General features: G+C 42.8%; 1 protein-coding gene across 1 annotated transcript in view; it reads left to right on the top strand.

Annotated features, from left to right (window-relative positions):
• Window positions 1–19,328, top strand: part of sugct (succinyl-CoA:glutarate-CoA transferase) — a 160,400-nt gene extending 141,072 nt beyond the window's left edge. Inside the window, exons 13-14 of the mRNA XM_080417147.1 lie at window positions 1,449–1,512; window positions 18,231–19,328. Coding sequence (XP_080273273.1) covers window positions 1,449–1,512; window positions 18,231–18,394 — 228 coding nt within the window. The 3' untranslated portion in view covers window positions 18,395–19,328. The remainder of the gene's footprint in view (window positions 1–1,448; window positions 1,513–18,230) is intronic.
• The last annotated feature ends 335 nt before the right edge of the window (window positions 19,329–19,663 follow it).

Here is a 19,663-nt window from a genome sequence, read left to right as displayed (position 1 = left end):
ACGCTAACGGCTCATATTAAGTTGGTTTGGCTAATAATCATTAATCCCAACTAACGCCAACACAGTAATGGACATAAATGAAAATATTAATGTAAATATATGAAATGTATTTTTACAAGTCACATTTTTTAGACCCATTAATACTTTTACAATACTTTTAACTTGAGTGACCTAAAAGACATGCACAACCTGCGCGCGTGCGCAGGTCTAATTCGGTCTAATGCGGGTCTAATTCGGTTCTATTTGACCAATATAAATCAACTTTTTTCTTTTTTTTTGCTGTAAAAATATTTGTATCAGCGCAGGCAGGGCCCCCCCTGCTGGTGGCAGGGGGGGGCCCCCCCGCACTGCATCACTTGCTACCCCTCCGTTACGCCACTGCAGCTACCATGAGATACCAGCTACCATGATATACCAGCTAGCATGTGATACCAGCTACCACAAGATAGGCCCCCCCGCACTGCATCACTTGCTACCCCTCCGTTACGCCACTGCAGCTACCATGAGATACCTGCTACCATGAGATACCAGCTAGCTTTAGATACCAGCTAACATGAGATAAGAAAGAGCGGGAGAAAGAAAGGGATAGAACAGTGGCATGACATCAATGCATATTTCATGTCATTTTGAGTAAACAGAAAGAGAAATGTCAGATACCAATGAGAAAAGGTTTGGCATGACAAAGCATTTGACACAAGAAAACTTTTGACACGAGAACATTTGATGTGAGAAAACATTTGACATGAAAAAATAAAACATTTGTCCTTAGAAAACATCTGACACATTTGAGGCGAGAAATAATAAAGGAAACATTTCATATGAGAAATCATTTGACGAGAAAACGTTTGACGTGAAAAACAATGTTGTCGAGATGGGCTACTGCTTGCTGCTGTGAATAAAAATTGGAGCATTTAAAATTGAGTTGCGAGCCCCCCTCGTGTTTGTGGTGGTGGGCTGCACATGACGGCCTCATGTCTACTCCTCTCATGAAGAACCTGTAGTTCACAGTGGGGTGATGCCTACATTTCCCACGCTACATCTGGATGTGAGTTTTGTATGTTTGTAGGAAGTCATTTGGCGTTGTTGGACCGTTGAGATGAAAGGCACCGCAAGACGAATGCCTGTCACATCCAATCACATCACAGTAGCAAGGAACCATGGGAAATGTGTCCGTCTGTGTGTTAATTTGCCGTCTGTCTGCAACCAATCAAGTTGTCACAAACAACAACACATCATCAACAGATACACACGGCATACGCGCGCGCGTGTGTGTGTGTGTGTGTGTGTTTGTGTGTGTCTTGCACATGTGTGAGAGCACATGCTTGTGTGTTTATTCGTGTATGTTTAATCCTAATCTTGTGTGTGTGTGTGTGTGTGTGTGTGTGTGTGTGTGTGTGTGTGTGTGTGTGTGTGTGTGTGTGTGTGTGTGTGTGTGTGCGCACGCGCAGGTGAAACACAACGGGTTGATACAGGAGATGACACACCCGACAGCCGGACCAATCAGTGTACCAGGTCAGACACACACGCACTGACATTTTGCACCTTAATCCCATGTACAACACGCTGACTTTTGTCTTTTTTGTGTTTTTCTCGCCCCTTAACTAACGTCCATAGCATATCATGTGCAGTATACATCTGCTGCTATGCTCACGCACCTTTATATCTCATCTCAGGTACTATTTGTAAATAAGGCACTTAAGGCGGTGGAAGCAAAGGTACTCCTCTAACAGAGGGCAATAAAAAATAAACTCGACAGAAGTAACACAGGGAGCAATACAGGTACAAACACTCAACCTCACGGCAACGTGGCATCAATGTTATAATCGGGCACTGAGCCAACACAGGTAGTCCAGTAATATACAAAAGTCATTGGCACATCAGCACGCAGCTGGGCACACCGGTGGGTTCAGTCTCTCTGAACGACAACACAGAGGAGGGGAGCTAGCCAAAGGTGGAAAGAAGGGGGCGGGGCTGAGGACAGGGTCAGACTGTGACAGATCATTTGTTTGCTTTCTTTGATAGATCTCTCTTCCCCCTTGCCCCCCCCCCCTTCATCTTCTTCCCTTTCTTTTTTTCTATGGAAATAACAAAACGATTGCACAAAAACTAATTTCACCCACTTTTTTACTTCTGTAAATCTGTGATTTGTTCTGTTCTGATTCGTTCGGTTGTTAAGCCGTGACATTGCGCCCTGTCAGAATAACTTCTGGGTCCAAGTGTGTATTTTGCCAATATGCGCAGTGCTGTGTCCCTCGCTGTTTTAACAGATCTGAGACTAAAATAACGACTAAAGTGTCATTCTACCGCTTCCCTGGCAACGACAAATAGAAGAGGAAATCGTTATTTTATATATATATATCTATGTATAAATATATATATATATATATATATATATATATATATATATATATATATATATATATATATATATATAAATACTTATAAAAATAAATATTATAATGTTAATAATAATAATAAATAAATATAAATATAAATATATATATTAGCCTACTTTTCACTATCTATGATATTAGCATTAAGACCCTTATTACCCTCAATGGTTCATTTCTGAAAAAGGAGGTTGTAAAAATATTTACGGGTTCCAACATGTTTGTTTACAATGAAGAGTGGACGGCGCTGGGGCTTTTTGGACCCGGAAGTGACGTCGGACTACACAATGACGTCAGACTTAAAAAAAGAATAAAAATCCAAACCAAATCTTGTTTGAAAAATTAAACCTGCCTAACAATGATGTCACTGGTAGGCGGGTTTTCCAAACTGTAGACAGCCCTCTGAGACAAAGAAAAAAATTGTACCATTTTATGATGAGCATTAGTGAAGACCAATCATATGAAGATAGGTTGAAAATGGGTGAAGTTGTCCTTTAAAGAGGAGGGCAACTTTTTGGGACTGCAAGTTCCAAATTGGAATTGGCTGAAATAGTGACTTCAAAACGGTCTGTATAGAAACCAATGGGCGACGTCACGGCTCCTTTCGTCCATATTTATTAGGACTCTCTATGGTATTACTGCAGAAAGACATTGTTTCAAAATGTCTGATTCACACGGGTCAACATCCACAAGGCAGCCGGACCTGATGGGATTCCAGGCCGGGTCCTTAAGACATGTGCAGACCAGCTGGCGGGTGTCTTCGCTGACATCTTTAACCTCTCCCTCTCCCTGGCTGTGGTCCCTGCAGGGTTCAAAATGTCAACCATTGTGCCCATTCCCAAAAAGGCCAAAGTGACATGCCTGAACGACTGGAGACCTGTTGCTCTCACCCCGATCGTCAGCAAGTGTTTCGAGAAACTGGTGAGGGAATACATCAGCTCCACGCTACCTGCCTCGCTGGATCCGTGGCAGTATGCATACCGCAAAAACAGATCCACCGACGACGCTATTGCCATGGCTCTCCACACCGTCCTCTCGCACATGGACAACAAGCTGCTGAAGGACAAATATGTACGTATGCTGTTCGTGGACTACAGCTCAGCATTCAACACCATTGTCCCAGCAATACTTGACAAAAAGCTCAGACACCTAGGGCTACACCCAAGCATGTGCGACTGGATACAGGACTTCTTGTCCAACCGACATCAGGTGGTGAGAATGGGCAGCATCACATCCGACCCCCTGACCCTCAACACCGGAGCACCCCAGGGATGCGTGCTGAGCCCTCTCCTCTACTCCCTGTACACGTATGACTGCATAGCCACACATGTCTCCAACACCATCATAAAGTACGCGGACGACACGACAGTGATAGGCCGAATCGTCAACAACGACGAGTCTGACTACAGAGAGGAGATCAAATCACTGGCACACTGGTGCCGTGAGAACAACCTCTCTCTCAACGTCGACAAGACCAAAGAACTGATCGTGGACTTCAGGAGGCCGCGGAGAGACCATGCGCCCATCCTCATCGACGGTGCTGCAGTGGAAAGGGTCAGCGAGTTCAAGTTCCTCGGAGTACACATCGAGGAGGACCTCAAATGGGAGACGCACTCCACACACGTGAGGAAAAAGGCTCAGCAGCGACTGTACTGGCTCCGCCGCCTGAAGAAGCTCGGAGTAGGACGTCGCATCCTCAGGCTGTACTACAACAGTTCTGTTGAAGGCATCCTAACAGGCTGTGTCACGGCCTGGTACGGGAACTGCACTGCCCGAGAAAAGGTCAGCCTACAACGAGTAGTGCGATCGGCAGAGCGGATAATGGGAATCGAGCTCCCAGCGCTCCAGGAACTGTACAAAAAGCGGTGCGTGGTCAAAGCCAAGCGCATCATCAAGGACAAGCACCACCCAAGTCACAGACTGTTCAACCCCCTACAACGACCGCGACCGGGCAAGGGGCTCTACCGCAGTATCAAGAGTTCCACCACCAGATTTTGGTGTAGTTTCAATCCAGCCGCTGTCAGAATGCTGAATGGGGCATAAGCCTGGATGAGTTCAGCAGCCTGACAGCAGGCGGCGCAGACTTTTCTGGCTCTTCCTGAACACACCTGTGGATTATACCAGGGACAATTACTTGGACTTTAGCCCCCCCTCGGACACACCTGTGGACTACACCAGGTACAAATGACTTTTGTTGCACTCCCTCATGGAGCTACATGCGGATTATACTAGGGTCAGTCCACTCTAGGTGGACACGCACTGACCTTTTGCACCTTAATCCCTTGTATAACGCACTGACTTTTTTTGGGTCTTTTTATTGTGCTCCTTTTCCTCTAAGCACCTTAACGTCCTTTGTCTATCATGCACAGTATAAGTATAACATGCACAGTATACAATACATTGCTGCTATGCTCAGGCACCTTAGTTTAGTTTTTTAGTTTTTTTATTATCTCAGGTAATTTGTAAATATGTAGATAACTTGTCTGGCCTTCTGTTGCTCTCTTGTTTTTGATCTCCTTCCCACCTGCCCCCCACCCTCTTCTTCTCCCCCCCCCCCCCCCTCTTCTTTCTATGGAAACTAACGTTGCGATGGGAACGATGTACAAAAAAGAATTTCACCCACTTTTTTACCTTGTAAACCTGTGATGTGACAATAAAACTGATTCTGATTCTGATTCTGATTCTGATTCTGTGGCTCAGTTTGGATTAATGTAATAATTTTTTTTTTACAACATCCACCATTAGGAAGCTTTTGCAACTTCCTTGTTTGTGCAGACATATAAATGTCTCAATGGAAGAGGAGAGAGCGAGACAGACAGACAGACAGACAGACAGACAGGCAGAAAGGCAGGCAGGCAGGCAGGCAGGCAGACAGACAGACAGACAGACAGACAGACAGACAGACAGACAGACAGACAGACAGATAATGATGGAGGCATGTTCCTGCAAGTGGATTGGTTGGCAGAAGACTAGATAGCTTCCATCTGATGTCTACACTGTGTGTGTGTGTGTGTGTGTGTGTGTGTGTGTGTGTGTGTGTGTGTGTGTGTGTGTGCGTGTGCGTGTGCGCACGTGCGTGCATGTTGTTCTGTGTAATTCAAGGGGAAAATGAGTTGCTAATCATGTAAAAATAGAATCATTGTCTGTGTGCGCACACACACACACACACACACAGAGAGAGAGAGAACACTGCTCAAACACAAACGTGAATTCACACACATTTATTTTCTCTCTCTCTCTCGCTCTAGAGTCACACACACACACACACACACACACACACACACACACACACACACACACACACACACACTGTCTTGTCATGGTTCAGTAAAAGTTGCTGATTGTGTTTCCTAAACGTACGTGTGTTTACACACACGTACGCATGCGCACGCACGCACACGCACACGCACACGCACACGCACACACACACACACACACACACACACACACACACACACACACACACACAGAGAGAGAGAGAGTAGTCTGCTTACTACTTAACCTCAACATTGTATTTAAGTCAAGTCAAGTCAAGTCAATTTTATTTATAAAGCACGCTTAAAAACAACCAGGTTGACCAAAGTGCTGTACAGCATAATAAAAAACAACATAAAAATAAACGAAAAATAAAACATCATTGCAAAAACATTTCAAAAACAGCAAAAGTTAAAACAATGACAGACCACAAGATAAGAGCATGGCTGGATGGAGAAAAATCTAGGGTGGATCAAAAGCTAGGGAGAAGAGGTGTGTTTTGAGTCGGGATTTGAAAGTGTCCAGGGAGGGGGCGAACCTAACAGTGGATGGAAGGCTGTTCCACAAATTTGGGCCAGCCACGGAAAAGGCTCGGTCGCCTTTTTGCCTCAACCGGGCGTTCGGAACCTTGAGAAGCCCCTGGTCAGAGGATCTCAATGGCCGGGTGCTGTCCGGGGGGCCCAGCAGTTCAGCGATGTAGGGTGGTGCTAGTCCATTTAGTGCTTTAAAAACAAATAAAAGGATTTTAAAATCTATTCTAAATCTGACTGGCAGCCAGTGGAGGGAGACCAGTACAGGGTTGATATGGTCCCGCCTACGAGTGCCAGTCAGCAGTCTGGCTGCAGCATTTTGTACAAGCTGGAGGCGGGAAAGGGAAGAATTTGCAACCCCTGTGTACAGAGAGTTGTAGTACAGTCATTGCCTATTGACTTTGTCGTTTTTTTTCTGGCATCTCATGCGTGTCACGCAGGACATGTGTTATTTCCACTTATTTCCACTCTGTGCCACTAGGGGCAGCAGCGGTCTACTGCCTGTCTGTCCGTCCACACTGCCTAGAGCTGCCTACAGTTACTGTATCCTCTCATAGGCCTACTTTACTTTACACTTTTGTATTATGTTTTGACACTTGCTTTGGAAAATGTAAACGTATTTTTTCTCATGCCATAGCTCATTTGAATTGACAAATTGTTTGTTTGTTTATTTCTGTGGTGGTGTTTCAGTGGCACTGATGAATAAAATAATTAAGCATTTTGAAATAGCCTAATGTTGCTATATTAAATAATTAAAATATATATTTAACTCTTAACTTCCTAGAAAGACAGAGAGATATCATGTCTGTTGCATACAGTACACATGTGACATTTATTACCTCGCGCTCCTGCATTAATAAATAAATAAAATAAAGTAACGGGCGTCAACGCTCCTATCTGCCCCTTTTAACCGTTATTTCGTTATTTCTATTAACCGGTTATTCTATGAAATATATTTATAAGATTTTCCATATTGCTGTCAAGTTTAGTTTAGTTTTATGATCACATTGTTATAATATAGAAACAATACATGACGAGGCACAAAGCTCTGTGCGGCTTTCATCATAAAGTTTAAAAATAAAAACTACGACATTAAACAAATATATTTAGCTCATCATCAGCTATATATTCTCAGTTATCTTGGCATATGCTTAAATTTTTTATAAGATGATTGGATCATCTGTGACAGCACGTTTAATAAACGTCGCATTTTCATTTTGCGCTGATGTCTCGTTAAACCCATGGTGCTGTATTATCCAACTCTCTCTCTCTCTCTCTCTCTCTCTCTCTCTCTCTCTCTCTCTCTCTCTCTCTCTCTCTCTCTACGGTTAGTGACGGTTTAAAATGCTCATGTTTATTGCATGGTCTTCTTTCTGTATCATCTCTTTGACTTGCTTATTCACCATTTCAGATCTATCGGTCCAATAGCTGCTCGCTTAAACGTGTGCCTCGCAACCTGAAGGTTGCCAGCTCAAGGCTCACTTCAGGCAGACTTCATTTGAAGCGCAATGCAAACAACATGACTATCAATGAATTCATTTGCAAATGATAACATGAAATGCTTAATTGAGAGTATGTTTTTTCAATGTATGATATACTTCATTCTGAAAATAGCCGATCTACAATCTCAAAACATTTCAGATAGCAACGTGTTTCTGAGCTTGTAGATCGGCTCCTTTCACTGGTTTCGGTTCCGAGGAGACATACAATTTCTCTATTGGTAAATCTCTCTAAATACGAAATACCCAGCCATGTAGCAGGGATTGTTGAAGCTGAACATGGTCCATTTTTTTTTACATTAATAATTTGCGTCCTTTGAGTCATTATGTCAACTCCAATGCATACTGAACGGGGATAAATTAAACACTGCCTTAATATATTGGCAGTGTTTTGTATTTTCTTTATAATTAAGTTAAAATTCAAGTACAACTAATTAAGTCAAAATTAAAACATATTGAAGTTGGGACAACTGAACCTTTTTTCAAAATTCAAATAAATCAAACTTTGATGTTTTATTTGTATATTCGTTTCGAACACCATTAGTAAAAAGTCCCTATAAAAATAATGTTTAAGTTTTCCCAACGTAAATGTGTGTCAGTTTGACTCTTGACCCTTCAGTTCTCACACTACAGACAGACAGACAGCCAGACAGACAGAGTAAAATACAATGGCCTGCCCGACTGCATGTGAGTGGGGGGTTGGGAATGTCCATGAACTCTTCCAGTCATGAACTTCCAAATAAGCCAAGTCCCTACCCCCCCCCACACACACACACACACACACACACACACACACACACACACACACACACACACACACACACACACACACACACACACACACACACACACACACACACATCTCTTCGCCTCTTCCTCAGCTTTTTGTACTCAAGGCTCACTTCAGGCAGACTTCATTTGAAGCGCAATGCAAACAACATGACTATCAATGAATTCATTTGCAAATGATAACATGAAATGCTTAATTGAGAGTATGTTTTTTCAATGTATGATATACTTCATTCTGAAAATAGCCGATCTACAATCTCAAAACATTTCAGATAGCAACGTGTTTCTGAGCTTGTAGATCGGCTCCTTTCACTGGTTTCGGTTCCGAGGAGACATACAATTTCTCTATTGGTAAATCTCTCTAAATACGAAATACCCAGCCATGTAGCAGGGATTGTTGAAGCTGAACATGGTCCATTTTTTTTTACATTAATAATTTGCGTCCTTTGAGTCATTATGTCAACTCCAATGCATACTGAACGGGGATAAATTAAACACTGCCTTAATATATTGGCAGTGTTTTGTATTTTCTTTATAATTAAGTTAAAATTCAAGTACAACTAATTAAGTCAAAATTAAAACATATTGAAGTTGGGACAACTGAACCTTTTTTCAAAATTCAAATAAATCAAACTTTGATGTTTTATTTGTATATTCGTTTCGAACACCATTAGTAAAAAGTCCCTATAAAAATAATGTTTAAGTTTTCCCAACGTAAATGTGTGTCAGTTTGACTCTTGACCCTTCAGTTCTCACACTACAGACAGACAGACAGCCAGACAGACAGAGTAAAATACAATGGCCTGCCCGACTGCATGTGAGTGGGGGGTTGGGAATGTCCATGAACTCTTCCAGTCATGAACTTCCAAATAAGCCAAGTCCCTACCCCCACACACACACACACACACACACACACACACACACACACATTATTCATTATATTTAGTTCATTATTAAACCAGTGTTCAGTCAGTATAATAATTACTAGGCCTACGATATCAATATCTTTGAATATATCTCGTTTTCAATTATATTATATGTGCACTCAGCACGGTAAGGTGTTGTTTTGCCCTTATATGTAAAATACGTGTAGGCCACTAATGAGCGTCCATTATTATAAGACATTAACAAAAGAGTAGCGTACAGACACTTGATTAATGAATTTGCCATGCAAATGTAGTCCTTTCATACTTAAATATGAGTCAATGTACACTGCATAGTTTGCATTCCATTCTAAAGTACCCTACAGTAACTTATTGTAGCCTCTGACATTAACAAAAGAGTACAGACACTTGTCTTGAACCGATGACGCTATAGCTCCACCTTCACCTCCAGCTTTTACAGCTTTGCTCCTACCTACCACCTTCAGCAACAAGTGGACATGGAGTAAATGTACTTAGTTACTTTCCGCTTAGTTACTTTCACGTGCATATAAATGAGCCATGCGGTCTGATAAGAATGAAAACAAACACCTCGCTGTTGGCCATGGGTCACATGACGGTCGTCTGTTACGACGGTCATGGATGAACTTCACCCTGGTGTTGTACATCTACATAAACGTTCCTATTTCTAATATAAAGTGCTGACCCCATGGGCACGGATGTTACAATTCTATTCGGGTAACCCATAAGTACCCATATTTTCCGTATTGTCCAATAAAAAAAATTTCTCCGTATTTTCTCCATGCTTTCAACTACGCGACCCTATCGGTTGGGAGGAGTATTGCACTCTGATACATTATAACTCTATGAGAAAATGGCCACCGATCGGATTAAAATGCTTTTTATTGAACAATACGGAAGATACAGGTACTTATACCCACTCGAAGTGAATTGTAACATCCATGGCCATGAGTTAAGCACTTTATATTTGAAATCTGAACGTTTATGTAGATGTACGGGTTGTAAATAGGCCAACCTAGGCCAGAGTAGCCAAAGTAGTGAAAATAGCCTTTCTTTGAGCGCACTGCTTTTGTGATCGCATCGCACAGAGGCTGCTGTACACACTCTACAGACACAAGCACGCAGATATTTAGCTATTTTATGGATAGATATATTAGATGTCATTAAATTATTTACTGCAATATTTCACCCGCGGTTTATCCGATATTAATTAATAATTATATTTGATTGACCCAAATCCAACCTAAACTGCGGTTAACACTGCGGTTAACACACACACACACACACACACACACACACACACACACACACACACACACACACACACACAGTGTATTTGATTGCATACTTTATTAACAGTTGTCGAAGAACGAGAGAGAGAGAGAGAGAGAGAGAGAGAGAGAGAGAGAGAGAGAGAGAGAGAGAGAGAGAGAGAGAGAGAGAGAGAGACCATTGGTTCTCAAAGTGGGGTCCGGGGACCCCCAGGGGTGTAACTCTGAGAGTGTACAACATTTGTACACTCTCAGAGTTACATTAACATTGATTTAACGATATAAATTCAAAAATAGCAATTACACTTCTTCACAGCATGGGATTCGAACGCGGGCCCTAAAATCAGTAATCGTCAGCTTCCACCACTACACTGTCTGCGCATTTTCAAAAAAGTAGAAACAAGTAAGATAAATACTACACAGCAAATGATGCAAGAAAAAAAAAAAAAGCCAATCTACAAGTAGGTCTACACGACGTGTATAGTAGTATATAATAGTATATTATATTAATTATAATTATAATTATAATCACACACACACGCCAGGCAATGTGAGCTTGTAGATCTGCTATTTTTTTATGACTCCCAGGTCAGGACTCAGATCTCATCTGTCTGTCTGTCTGAAACAAAAAAAAAGTGACTCCAAAGCGCCACCTCGTGGTAGTATTTGGAACTACATTTACTGCACGAGTGAGTGAGGCAAATGAGGAGTGTGATGTCAACATGACAAACGACAAAGTCAATAGGCACCGACTGTAATCCAGCCGGGACGTGACAAGGGCATGGATCACTTTCTCTAGGTCGTGGGCTGATAGGAAGGATTTTATTTTTGCTATTTGCCTAATTTGCAAGAAGCTTCCCTTAACCACAGAATTTATTTGTTTGTCAAATTTTAGGGCAGAGTCAAATAAAAGGTTTTTTATGTGTGTTTTTATGAAGGGGGATAAAGATGCGATGGAAGCGGAGATCTCTGCGGTTTTGTCTGGGGGGCAGAAGAGTGCAATTTCAGTTTTATCGTCATTTAGCTTGAGAAAATTAGTGGCCATCCAGGACTTGATTTCGGCGAGACAATCAAACAGGGGTTTCAGGGAATGGATTCTGTCAGGCTTTAATGGGAGGTACAACTGGGTATCGTCTGCATAAAGATGGAAAGAGATGCCATGTTTACGGATAATGGAGCCTAGGGGAAGTATGTAGAGTGAAAAAAGGATGGGCCCAAGAATTGATCCCTGGGGGACCCCGCAGGTGAGGGGGGCAGGAGAGGATGAGACGGAACCGGTCTCGACTGAGAAAGATCTGTCATGGAGGTAGGACTTAAACCACTTTAACACTGTACCCTGGATGCCAACCTCATGGTTGAGTCGAGAGGTGAGAATATTATGGTCCACTGTATCAAACGCAGCGCTGAGGTCGAGCAGCACCAGAACTGCACAGTCACCTGAGTCCACAGTCATAAATAGGTCGTTTGCTACTTTTAACAGTGCGGACTCCGTGCTGTGCCGTGCTCTGAACCCAGACTGAAGCACTTCAAGGGAACTATTTTCATTGAGGAAGGATTGTAGTTGGCCGAATACAACCTTTTCCAGGATCTTTGATATGAAGGGTAGCTTTGATATAGGTCTATAATGTGAGAGAATAGTGGGGTCAAGGTTGGGTTTTTTAATAAGGGGCTGGACCACAGCATGTTTAAAATATAGGGGGACGTAACCTGAGCTGAGACAGCCATTTATAATTGATAGGACGCTAGGACCCAACATGTCAAAGGCCTCTTTGAGCAGCCGTGAGGGGACAATATCAAGGGAACAGGTTGTGGGTTTCATGTGTGAGACTATGTCCAGCAGACAAGGGAGGGACACAGGCTCGAACTGGCAAAAAGTAGCACTAGGCACATGAGGTATGAGATGGCTGCTTGTGGATGGTGAAATACATGTTCTAATATCAGTTACCTTTTTAACAAAAAATTAGAGAAAGTCTTCACACGTGATCAGGGGCACCTCCGGTGTGTTAGTGGTTGGAGGGTTTAGAACTGAGTTTATGGTGTCAAAAAGGACTTTTGGTCTATGGCAGTTCTTGGTGATGAGGTTTGAGAAATATTTTACTCTTTCAGTTTCAACAATGGCTTGGTATCTAATTAAGCTATCTCTCAGAATTTCATAGAAAACTTGTAGCCGGTCCGTTTTCCATTTACGCTCTGCCTTTCTGCAGTCTTGTCGTGCGGCTCTCGTGGCATCATTAAGCCAGGGCACAGTTTTGGGTTTGGGCCGCCTGGATTTTTGGGGGGCAACATCATCCAGGATGTCCAAACAGGTACAATTGAATAAGGTGACCAGTTCGTCGATACTCAGGTGGGGGGGTGGGGCCTCGATAATACAGCAATTTGGGGCAGCGGAGTATGAAATTGAAAAATTTGTGGTGGACACACTGTTTATTTGTTGGGAAAAACGGCCAGGTAGAAGGGGTTTTGGTGCTTGACGGGGTAGAGTGGCATTAAACACAATGGGGTTGTGGTTCGATAAACAGAACACGTGTATGGCCATGCTTGTGTGTGGGACCATTAACATTTTGGACAAAGTTAAAAGAGTCAATTAGGTTTTCGAAATCTCTCACTAGGGGTGCGGATGGACAATCAACACGAATGTTGAAATCTCCCTGAATTAGAATTTTGTCCCATTTTAGCACAATAGAGGACAGAAAGTCAGAAAACTCTTGGATGAAGTTGCAGGATTTTGGTGGTCGATACACTATGGCAAAAAGCACTGGGAAGGACGGGTCAACTTCAAACAATTGAAGTTCAAAACTAGAGTGGGGGAGGGGGGTCAGAGGACGGCAGTGGAAATAGTTCTTAAATATGCAGGCCAGGCCTCCGCCACGGCCTGTAGTCCTAGGGGAACTGAGAAAGTTACAGTCAATAGGGGAAAGTTTGATGAGGGAACTTAACTCACCGGCCTCAAGCCAGGTCTCAGTGAGAAATAAAAAGTCCAGTCCACGGGATGTGAAAAAGTGATTGAGAATGTCTGGCTTAGTTCGCACTGATCTAGCATTTAGCAATGCCATTTTGATGGAGTTGGGGCCATTTTGTACAGGGGATGCACGCTGCAGGTGTCTAATATTGCGAGTGTCCACTCCACGGGGTTGCTTCCGGGTGTGAGCTGAGGATGACTTACGTGGACGGTGGGTTTCCCAAATTGGGATGGGGAAGGTGGTATTATTTTTTAAGTTACTGGCAATATAGCTGGTAGAACCTTTAAAAGGGGCTGGGGAGTGCAGAGCAGCCATTGGCCAGCAGGTTGTGGTGGGAAACAGAAACGTGTGTGTTTCAGTTCTAGAAAAAATGTGTGATTGGTGTAATTCAACCTCCGACCAGGGAGGGCAGCAGGTGCTAGTCACTCTAGAGTGAGGACAGTGGATGTCAGTGGACAGGGGAGGGGGGAGAGGAGAACGACAGGGGGGATGTGACGTTGAGCGTCACTTCCCTCCAGGAAGTGGAAGTGAGGGAGACTCTACCTTCGTTAAATTATATTGTGCAGCGTGCAGGATGTTTTGGGCTAACGTGCGACTACCCAATGGGCTGGGATGGAGACCATCACGGGAAAAAGGGGGGGAGCGATTCCAAAACAGGTTGAAATTGTCAATGTAAGTACAGTACTTGATAACATGTACTTAGTCAAAGTTGTATTTTCTGTCTGTATTTGCATGTACTGTATCAAGTGAGCACAGAGTTCACATAGAGTTGCAGTTGCACGGTGCGTGCAACAGCGATAGCGCACATCAGACATAGGGCTCGAGGCTCGAGCCCTATGTTTTGCAGACCGGTGTATTTGGCTTTTTGGGGGCGACCAGGGCTAGACTCAGCATGGAGGTTTGGACCTGTGCAGGACTCTACTGTCCATTCATCTGTCTGTCTGTCTGTCTGTCTGTCTGTCTGTCTGTCTGTCTGTCTGTCTGTCTGTCTGTCTGTCTGTCTGTCTGTCTGTCTGTCTGTCTGTCTGTCTGTCTGTCTGTCTGTCCATCCCTCTTTCTGTATGTCCAGAATCTTCTCTGATGTTTTAACTCCTTCTACAAATCAGAAAGAATGTGAGATGTCCTGACTGTTTCACCCTGCTCTGCTCTGCGTGAGTGCAGTGCGTGCGTTGGAGGAACCAGTGGGATTCATTAAAAGAGAACAAAGAAGAAGAGAACATTTCAAAGAGATGACGACCTTTGACCTCTTCGTTGATATTCCTCTTCTCTGTCCTCACTCTTCTTCTTCTCTTCCTCCTCTCCATCCATCGCTCCCTTCTCATCCTCATGTTTAATCTCTCTCTCTCTCTCTCTCTCTCTCTCTCTCTCTCTCTCTCTCTCTCTCTCTCTCTCTCTCTCTCTAGTCAGACAGACAGACAAGACACATCTCGTCTCTTCCTGCATAATTGTATCCATTCGATATAGTCATGTTGTATATATGTAACTCTGTGTCCGTCCATCTGTCCGTCCACTCACCCTGTGCAATCTGTCACAGTAAAAATAAATATACTAGTTATGTCTTGTATGTACTGTCAATAACCAGTAATACGTGCATATAGTAGGAATGTAGCCTGGTTCCAGACAAATATGCCATTGCAAAAAAATGGTCTGGTCCCTCTCAATAGAGATTTTTTTCTCTCCCTCCGATGTTGTGAGGGACCAATCAGAGCCCAGTATGTAAATATGGGGGCGGGTTTATCACCGAAGGCATTTTTTTAAATTTGCCCCTTGGAAATGCAGGTTCCACACAGAGATTCCAGACTAATATCTACACAGTGATATTAGTCTGGCCATGCCAGGCTAGTAGGAATGTACGCATAAGTAACAGTCAAGTTAATCAAGCATTAGCCTACATACCATCTGAGGTCATGGTAAAAAAAAAAAAAGAACATCAAATAAAATAAAGCAAAATGTAAGGATCCTGAGCAGCAGCTCAACATGTTACTTGGACAACGTACATAGACGAGTATGACAAGTGAATTTTATCTATTACTGCTGGTAAAGATACTGTGAGAGGTTTACCATAGCTGCCTTTCTACCTTTGATCTAGATCTATCTATATAGCAATCTATCTATATATCTATCTAGGAGGGAGAGATAGAGAAAGAAAGAGGGAGAGAGAGAGAGAGGGATGGAGGGAGTGAAAGCATGCATAAAAGAGAAGATAATGGGCGGGCAGGGGGGGAGAGACATGCGATAATAGAGGATGTGGTTAGAAGCATCACTCTATTTATCCTTAGAGAAACACGCAATATTTCTCGCCAAAGGGAAACCGCAAACGTTCATGTTTTCTCCTCTTTCTTTCTCTCTCTCTCTCTCTCTCTCTCTCTCTCTCTCTCTCTCTCTCTCTATCTCTCTCTCTCTCTCTGTCTGATCTCCCATTTCTTGGTTTGGACCATTGTGTTCATGGAAACCGCACAACTGTGTGTGTGTGTGTGTGTGTGTGTGTGTGTGTGTGTGTGTGTGTGTGTGTGTGTGTGTGTGTGTGTGTGCGTGCGTGCGTGCGTGCGTGCGTGCGTGCGTGCGTGCGTGCGTGCGTGCGTGCGTGCGTGCGTGCGTGCGTGCGTGCGTGCGTGCGTGCGTGCGTGCGTGCGTGCGTGTCCATCTGTCTCTCATTTTCAGATACTTGCTCATCAATCTCAGGCTCTCATCAAACTGTGCGTATATTTGATCGCATGTGTGTGTGTGTGTGTGTGTGTGTGTGTGTGTGTGTGTGTGTGTGTGTGTGTGTGTGTGTGTGTGTGTGTGTGTGTGGGTGGGTGGGTGGGTGGGTGTGTGTGTGTGTCTTCATGTGTGCATGCATTCTTATCCATTTATGTCTGTTTATTTGTTTTGTGCATTTGTTTGACTGTCTCCCTCTCAGCTTTCCTACTGTCTGTCTCTCCTTCGCTGTCTCCCTCTCATCTTTCCTACTGTCTTTCTCTGCCTGTGTGTGTGTGTGTGTGTGTGTGTGTGTGTGTGTGTGTGTGTGTGTGTGTGTGTGTGTGTGTGTGTATGTGTGTGTACAAGACCAGGGAGACCTGGTTCTACCAGACCCAGAATGTGTCCATATATGGTCAAAAAAGGGACAAGATGGACATACTTTTATGCCCATGTATGGACGAAATGGGTCAAAGCCTCATGTAGGCCGACCCCTTGGGTCTGGCAAAAATTGGGTAGTCAGGGGCAATATTAAAAAGCTTAAACTAAAACAGCTTTAGTTAGTTTTTTTTTCCCCCATTAGTTTTAGTGAACTATTATAATCCTGGAATAAGATTTAAGGTTTTATCAAGAAAACACATGGAAACTGATTTTTGTGAATCACATTTTAACCACATTCCTTGATTGATTTGAAATGTCTTATAGAAATGATTTCTAAAGATGTGTCACTGAAGCCTGATTTATACTTTGTGATGCGACATGTTGTGAGCTTCTAGTTGTGCTATTTTACATCGTTAACATTATTACCACGGCGACCACAATAACAGTCTGGAGTGGACAGTCAGTGGTAAACATCAGATTTGAGAAACAAATGGGATTTGACTACAGTCTGAACAACAATCTACTTTATTGTCACATCACTGCTTAGCACTGTGTTCTCAACCTGTGGGTCCGGACCCCCAGGGGGGTCCCCACATGATTTTCTGGGGGGTCCCCAAATGATTTGCTTCAACCGAGTCAAACTAAATGTAAGGCCTCAACTCCTACACTTCCATGTGCTTGTCAGGGTGGTGGGTCCCCAGTTCAATTATGATTATTTTGGCTGTCCCCACTCCCCAGTTCATATATGATTGTTTTGGAGGGTCGCGGCCTGAAAAGATGAGAACCACTGGGTTAGCACATCTACGAGCTTGCATATTTTGACACGTTTTAAAAACTTGAGTACTATAACTTTTGGTAGGCCTAGTATCAGTGGTGTAAAGTAACTAAGTACATTTACTCAAGTACTGTACTTAAGTACAATTTTGAGGTACTTTTACTTTACTGGAGTATTTCCAATTATCTATACTTTTACTTCTACTCCACTACATCTCAGAGGCAAATATTGTACTTTTACTCCACTACAATTATTTGAAAACTTTAGTTACTAGTTACTTTTCAGATATAAATTATTACATTATAAAACATACATTAACCACTTTAGCCCTATTTCATACCTAGGCTATTTGAAAATAGCCAATCTATAAGCTCACAACGCACCGCATGGCGACGTGTTGTGAGCTTGTAGATCTGTTATTTTCAAACATTTTAGTACTTTTACTTTTGGTACTTTAAGTACATTTTGATACCAATACTTTTGTATTTTTACTCAAGTACATTTTGAATTCCGGACTTTTACTTGTAACGGAGTACTTCTATATTGCAGTATTGATACTTTTACTTAAGTAGAAAATGTGAGTACTTTTTCCACCACTGCCTAGTATTTGGTAGTATACTTTGATGGCTATACTTTTGTACTTTAACTCATATAACATTGTGAATACAAGACTTGCTGAGAGTATTTGTGGAATTGTGGTATTGGTGCTTTTACTTTAGTAAAAAATCTTGAGTACTTTTTCCAACATTGTTTGAATGAAAGCTCTGACTGGCCTGTCTGTCTGTCTGTCTGTCTTCAGGTCCAGCGGTGCGCTTCAGCAGCTTCCAGGCCAGCGGGCCGACGCCCCCTCCTCTGATTGGCCAGCACACCGCGCAGGTGCTGAGACACACCCTGTCCTACACCGATGATGTCATCCGAGAGCTGCTGGCGGCGGGGGCGGTCGCTCAGAGCGCCGCGATCTGATTGGCCCGGCTGGCCCGGCTGAGAGGAAATGAGCGCGAAACCTGGGTGTTACGATCACTCCAAATCGATCACCAACCAATCACTTCAAATCGATCACCAACCGATCACTCCAAATCGATCACCAACCGATCACTCCAAATCGATCCCCAACCAATCACTCCAAATCAATCACTCCAAATCGATCACCAACCGATCACTCCAGATCGATCACAAACCGATCACTCCAAATTGATCGATCGATTCAGGGCATTTAGCAATGGATCAATATGAAAAGACTACGAATGACTTGATGAAGAAATTAGAAAACCATGCAATAGTAATCAAATGTGAAGATGTATTTACTATGTCATTGCTGTCGGGCAGAAAGCTCATACAGTATCTCCATATTTCAACTTTTAAAACGTTTTTTTTCCCCCATAAATTACTGCCCTACTTCATCTTACAAGAGTGTCACACAAAAGTAGCGAAAATAGCAGATCTACGAGCTCGTCGTCAGCTTGTACATCTGCTATGTTCGATTTTTGTAAAGTGAAAGTGTTTAAGTGTATTTGTGGGTTTTATAAATATCGAACCAATGAAGTATTAACAAGAGCTTGTGACTAAATAATAACTACATTGAATCCATTGGAACACAGGTAATTTTTGTTATGTTCCATTGGAACACAGGTTATTTATTTCCCCATTTCCTGAAAAGTAACTGTTTTGAAAAGTTTCCACCCGACAGTGGCGCTATTTACTATTTCCGGTTCAATAATAATAATATATAAACATTAGCTGTTTGATGTTAGTGACTTCACATTAATCAGGTAACAAACCTGATTAAAGTATCCAGTTTTTTCAGAGAACTTCTTTCAACCTGATGAGCACATGCTGTGAGATGAAAACATCAACATGTTTAATATTAAAAGTGTGAATAAAATGTGATTTTGTCCAATCTGTGTTGTGGAGTATATTCATACAATATAATGAACACAGCTGTGATGGTTGTATTTGGTCTCTGTCAGGCACACGTAGAAAGGACTCAGAAGCAGACACAAAAGGCACTGAAACTTGTTTTAATGTTCAAAAAGTCAAGGCAAAGTCAGGAGCAGGCACAAATCTAAACTGTGGACTGTTTTGAAAGGGTCAAAATCCAAAAGGGTCAGTCAGCGAGGGCAGAGGTACAGTCAAGTGTTGGGGAAAAAACTCTTGTCGTCTAGAGCAGTGGTTCTCAAACTTTTTCATGTCAAGGACCCCCATATTGACACTTGCCCACGGACCCCCATTTGA

Source organism: Gymnoscopelus braueri (genome assembly GCF_963280865.1).
Source record: "Gymnoscopelus braueri genome assembly, chromosome: 21".
NCBI classification, from domain to species: domain Eukaryota; kingdom Metazoa; phylum Chordata; class Actinopteri; order Myctophiformes; family Myctophidae; genus Gymnoscopelus; species Gymnoscopelus braueri.
The sequence above is the reverse complement of the archived record's forward strand: the minus strand, read 5'-3'. Positions and strand labels throughout refer to the sequence as shown.